The sequence below is a fragment of the Choristoneura fumiferana genome, chromosome 3 (genome assembly GCF_025370935.1).
Source record: "Choristoneura fumiferana chromosome 3, NRCan_CFum_1, whole genome shotgun sequence".
NCBI classification, from domain to species: Eukaryota; Metazoa; Arthropoda; class Insecta; order Lepidoptera; family Tortricidae; genus Choristoneura; species Choristoneura fumiferana.
In genome coordinates this window covers 772,280-778,235 of record NC_133474.1, presented here as the reverse complement: position 1 = coordinate 778,235, position 5,956 = coordinate 772,280, and the positions used below count along the sequence as shown (strand labels likewise).

General features: G+C 35.7%; 1 protein-coding gene across 1 annotated transcript; it reads left to right on the top strand.

The window, feature by feature from the left end:
- Positions 1-1,786: 1,786 nt before the first annotated feature.
- On the top strand, positions 1,787-4,956 carry LOC141426159 (uncharacterized). The gene is made up of 3 exons (XM_074085019.1): positions 1,787-1,876; positions 3,844-3,926; positions 4,644-4,956. The coding sequence occupies exons 1-3, from the start codon at positions 1,789-1,791 to the stop codon at positions 4,812-4,814; spliced, it is 342 nt and encodes a 113-aa protein (XP_073941120.1). The 5' UTR covers positions 1,787-1,788; the 3' UTR covers positions 4,815-4,956.
- The last annotated feature ends 1,000 nt before the right edge of the window (positions 4,957-5,956 follow it).

Sequence of the window (5,956 nt, the reverse complement as noted above, 5' to 3'; positions counted from 1 at the left end):
TTTTGAGCTCCACTCACATTTGCATTGCTAATTTATGATTGTTTATTTCAGTGGTCAAATGGAAAATGGAACCTTTATAACTAGTTTGTAATCCGCAACGTATCTCAGATACTATCATGGCTTTAAAGCTGTCATTTCTATTTTTTAACACAGGAAAATTGTAAAAAAAAGTATTCTTGAATTATATAGGTAAGTGTGAGCTAACTTTGGGGGCGGCAGACGTGAGCTTGCCTTCGGAATCCAAAAGCTTAATGGTTACTAGACCTGAAATGTATATTTCAGAACTAAATTATTGTTATTATTATTTTAAAATTTATGACGGTGGAAACATTCTACACTTCCACTGAACGTAGATATAGTTTAGATATAGTTAGTGTTTAGTATTGTAACTAAGGAACCCCATAAATCCCTGTATTATTATTATTATTATCTTTTGTATTTTTTTCTGTAATTGTATATCGTCCCCTTACAACCAGAATCGCTTAAAGTCACTTTTGGGCAAAACTGAGTTATATATACAGTTAGAATGTACTTTCCAAGATCTACATGCTGTTGAAACCCGTTTTACTATACGATACTCCAATACCGAGTTACGTTTTTCTTAAGCAAATAAATGAATTTATTATTATTATTATTATTAAGCTCACTTAAAGCCGACTTTTAAGAAAATCAACAGCCAAAAAAACTACGCGTCGGTTAAACAGCATGTTTTTTAATTTTACAACAGCAAAAATATTTTAATATCAAACAAGCGATTTTGGAATGTTAAGATTTCTATAAAAATGAAATTTGACTACTGCCTAAAAGTGCTAAAATAATGTTAGTAGGTTTTGCCTGTTCAGCATTACTTCATATTTCAATTATTGCAACAGCGAAAACCAATTAAATATTAATATAGGCGATATTGCTTGTAACAATGTTTGCTTCGATCATAAGAAGCGCTACAGCCAAAATCGCTTAAGTATCGCTTAGACGTTTCGCGATGTATTGTAAAGTACGTGCACGTCGTGTAGGCTAGCTTAGTCGGTTTCATAATAACTAATTTGTTTAATTACGTTAAAATAATGAGTTCCAGACCAAGAAAACTTTTAGAACTAGTAAGTAATTGGTGAACGCAGTGATACCAAAAAACGTAAGTAATATCTTTTTCTATAATTATTATTGTGTAAACTTTGTATGTAAGTAAGGTATTTTGGTTCCGTACGATTTGTTTGTAGATTTTTAAAACGAAATACCTTAAAATAGATTTTCAGGCGATAGAATTGTTTGATTTAGAATAAATTGTTTTTTTTTTACAAGCTTTTATTTAACTTGTAAATTGTAATATATACGCATACACCTGCTACTCGCCTTTTTAACCCTTCTTAAACAATTGTTGCATAAAATACTATTATCAGCAGCATTCGTGTTGAAATCTCAAATTTTAAATAAAGGAAAAAGTTTTTTATTTACCTCGTACGGGCGTACGGGTTTCGAACCAACATCACTTCAAGAAAAAATAATCAAAATATTCGAGTGTCACTCGAAAGCCTCTAGTGCCGTTGGTAGCACGCTTGGTGCGTAGAGCCAAGATTATGTAGGTTCAAATTCAAAAACCTTTTGCGTCGTAACAAAATTATAGGATAACTAAAAACCAAATAAAATCAGGACTAAATCAAGCTAATTATAGATTATTGAAGTTAATGGTTGATTAGTAGATTAGTGCCGCTTCCTCATTAGTGGAATGAATTGTCGCCATATATTAGGGAGCGCGGCGCATGTCGTCGCACTCCATACACGAAAGCCGCCATGTCTCCTGCTATCTCACTCTTCGCTCTCGCCTGCGCTGCGCTCCTGGGCGTGGCTTATGGATCTGGTTGTTCTTCTGTATTCATCGGTAAGTCGTCTTTGATTTAGTATTGCTGTGATATTATATTTCTACTTACATTTTTCCCGCTTGAATGAAGCTAGTACTGAACCCGTCATAAATTGTTAAAAAAAGACCGTGTGTTTTGATTTAATTTTTTTGTTATTCTATGAAAATTTTATTGTAGCTTAGAAGTGTACTCGTAATACATAACATAACATGTATTTATTTGGAATAGGCTAATTGTTGGTTTTTAATTGTAACCCATTTTGTTGTATTAAAAATATTATTATAGGTTCCCTATGATATAAGTTATACTCCAACAGTTATGAAAAATCTAATGATACCCCCTCCCCCCCACCACCTCTATTTAAAGGACAAGTTCGCCTTTGCACATCTTAATATCCTGTTTTCTGTTAATTTCACGTGTTTTTATGTACGGTAAAGAGTTTTACAATGCACGTGCTCGGAAAGTGCCTCTTGACGTGGGTCAACATATCCATAGAAAATTAGTGATTCCTGCACGCATCCACAAGTGTGCAGTAAAGTTGTATGGATTTTACTTACCGCACTTGTGCGGTAAAGTAACTTTTTAAATTGCCAAATGATGTCCAAAGTATTGTTAAAAAATAAGTCTAAAGAGTCGTTATAAGTAGTTAGGCTTTGAACAAATAAGAAAACGTTTGATGCAACCAACTGAATATTTACTGATAAGATAATACAGATTAAACGCGACAGAAAAGAGAACGTTATTTTTTTTTTCATGTAAACTCTTATTTTAATTCCGTCTAAAGTTATGAAAAAAAAGGGAATACATTTTTGAGTCCAATTCGGACCGTGCGACGTCAAGCGCGCGCACTCGAAAGTTAACCAATGAGCTTCCAGTGCGCGCGCACGACGTAGCACGAACCAATCATGGTTACCCGTTCGCGCCTGTCATGAAACCCCGCCAAAGTAATGTTCATGCGTTCAGTCCGGTGAATTAATTTTTGATGAGTAAATTAAAATGAAGAGTTTAAATGATGAATTTATATCTGACTTTACGCCGCCTTGCGTCCTCCACGAAGCACATATTGTCAGTGTCAAACTCAATGCTGAACAAAATACGTGAACTATAATATACATACCTAAGTTAATAAACATCGTAAATTGATAGAATAATCTATTTCTACACGCATGGATATTATAATCTACCGGTATGTCTTATTCTTATTTATTTGCTTTATTATTAGAATTAGTGAACCAGTTTTTGATTTATTTACAGTTCCAAAGCCAAAAAATCTCAGATTTACGGTAACTTTTTGTTAAGATCTGGTAGATTAGATACATAATATAACTTAACTATTACAGGGATTTATTCACGGGTTGCACTGATATTTATCATTATAGGAGCGTGCACTCCTCCATAAGGACTAGCCAATATAAGTGTAGAAAATGTCAAGCAACAAGGGCTAATAATTAATCATAAAAAATCGGAATACTAAAACAAGTCTCCTTTACCTATCATTAGTAGCTGTAGCTGTTATAATCTTCTGAGTCAATGATTGTTATGAAAGTTGGTTTAATAAAGTGTATACGTTACGATTTTGGTTCGGCGTGCATGTCGGTATGTATATCTACTGCCTGCTACTGTAGTAAAAGGAGTATGGCAAATAAATGATGTAGTCACTGCCTCGATTTTTTCTCGCTTAATGCATTGTAAAAACGTTGTATGATATACGTGTCAAAGTAGGAAATTCCCAACTCGTGCCGGCTCAAAACACTCGCTTCGCTCGTGTTTCAAGTTCTCCGCCACTCGTTGGAATTGCCTACTTACCGCACTTGTATCATAAATAACTATTACACTACAATACAATACTTAACTATGTTAAAATCCGTCCAGCCGTTCACACTAAAGAAATAGACATACATATTATATATACGCTCAGAAAACATAACCCTCCTTCAGACAATCGGGTAAAAATTGACAATACTACATGTTGCGTTAATTTTTTCAGGAGATAAAACCCCTTTACGGATAGATTTACCGGAAAGATACCTGGAAGTTGGTCAACGAGACGCTGTCATTGATATACCCGATGTAAGTTTATTACCTCTTACTGTATGTTATCACCATTCTTATCAGCTATGGCTAGTATGGACGTCCACTGCTGGACATAGGCCTCCCCCAAAGAGCACCAGTTGTTTCGGTTGGAAGCGGCTGTATCCACCGCGAACCTGCGACTTTAACCAGGTCATGTGTTCATCTCGTTGCGCTTGCCGATCTACGGTCTATTGGACATATATAGGCCTATGAATACTTCCAGTCACTGCAATTGGAAGCAATAGTATGCCCTTGTATGTATTCAGATCCTAACTATTTTGTGTGTCACATAATAGTCACTATGAAATGAAAATTGACGTTTTTATTTTTATTTTTTTATTCGACTGGATGGCAAACGAGCAAGTGGGTCTCCTGATGGTTAGAAATCACCACCGCCCATAAACATCTGCAACACCAGTATTTCAGATGTGTTGCCAACCTAGAGGCCTAAGATGGGATACCTCAAGTGCCAGTAATTTCACCGGCTGTCTTACTCTCCACGCCGAAACACAACAGTGCAAGCACTGCTGCTTCACGGCAGGATTAGCGAGCAAGATGGTGGTAGCAATCCGGGCGGACCTTGCACAAGGTCCTACCACCTGCAAATTACTCTATTGTAAATAATATTACATTATAAACATAACATAAAGAGATGTCACTAGATTGTAATATTTTTAATGGGATAATATTAAAACTAATTTTTTTGCTTTACAGAATTGCGCTCTGCGAGGTACTGTGCTAGTTGGAGAAGGGGCGGATGTGTGTGATTATATCACAGCACCTGACATCACCTTGGGTCCTGCATTCTCACCGCTCATAGTGCATCGCACCAACGCACTTGGTGAACGCGCCCCTGTGAATATTGTGCAATATTGCCGACTATAATTGCATTAAAAGCAATATGTCAGTTTAACAAACAATATTTGGGTATACTCGTAAAAAGAATGTTTTGTGAACAAGAAGTTACAATATTCATACTACCAGTATTTACGTTCGTATAATGATTATTAAATTTGATTTGATCATTTATTGGTTATTTTGATATTTTGTTAATTTAATCCATTACCAAATCCTAACCCAAGAAATCCAAACACAAGGACACACATTGCGCTCTAAAACTCGATTCGCTGATGTTGGAAAAGTGACCGTCAAGCTTAAATGAGATTGGGCCGGGCATATCTGCCAGATGCATCCTCAAAGATCAAAGATCGAAAGGCAGGCCGGGGCGTAAATGGCGAGATGACCTGGACGCAGGACTGAGTGAGTGTCCGGATGTGGCGCTGGATAGAGATGTGGAGGTCAAGAAGGGAGGATAATAAAATAAAAATCGGTCAAGTGCGAGTGCGAGCGACTCGCGCATGAAGGGTTCCGCACCTCCGTACAATGTTTTAAAAACAAATAGTTCAGTAATAATTTTTTGTAAAAAAATCTAATACAAGCTTTTTTGTTGGCGGTACTTTTGCCCTGGTTACCAAAGTAGGTTGTCGTCAAGACGAATCAAATGAGACCAAAATCGATGCGGTCGTGTCGTTTTATTACAGAGTTCCTATGGCCAACATCTAACTTCATCATCAGAACAGCTCTACGTCATAATAATATTGTATTGTCATCGGATTTATACATGCATGCAAAATTTCAGCTCAATCGGTTGAAGATATCCACTTAAAATTTAAGTTGAAATATTTAAGATTTTAATATTTTATTTAAATTATTTAATTCCACCTGAACAAACATAATTAGTTACATTACATTACAAGTTAATAAAAACATATCACCAAAATGTAAGCACTAGGTGCAAGTATTTGAATAAAGAACAATTTTAAATTCTCATCCTCTTTGGCTGTCGCTGAATTAGCGCTTTAGACTCTTGCCATGCGCCAAAAAAAAAAATTGGCTGAACGCAGTAATTCGGCCGAACGGCGCGTACTTATTATGAATTAGTGAATAAATCTTAACCTGATTTTAAATTTTGACCTTGTAAATAAATAGTTTTACTTAGTATGAATTATAACGGACATTTTTTAGTG

Excerpts from the sequence above, each read along its gene's own strand:
- LOC141426159 (XM_074085019.1), top strand. The coding sequence starts at position 1,789 with ATGTCTCCTGCTATCTCACTCTTCGCTCTCGCCTGCGCTGCGCTCCTG. Across the intron at positions 1,877-3,843 it reads TTGTTCTTCTGTATTCATCG|GAGATAAAACCCCTTTACGG; the intron begins GTAAGTCGTCTT and ends TAATTTTTTCAG. Across the intron at positions 3,927-4,643 it reads CTGTCATTGATATACCCGAT|AATTGCGCTCTGCGAGGTAC; the intron begins GTAAGTTTATTA and ends TTTGCTTTACAG.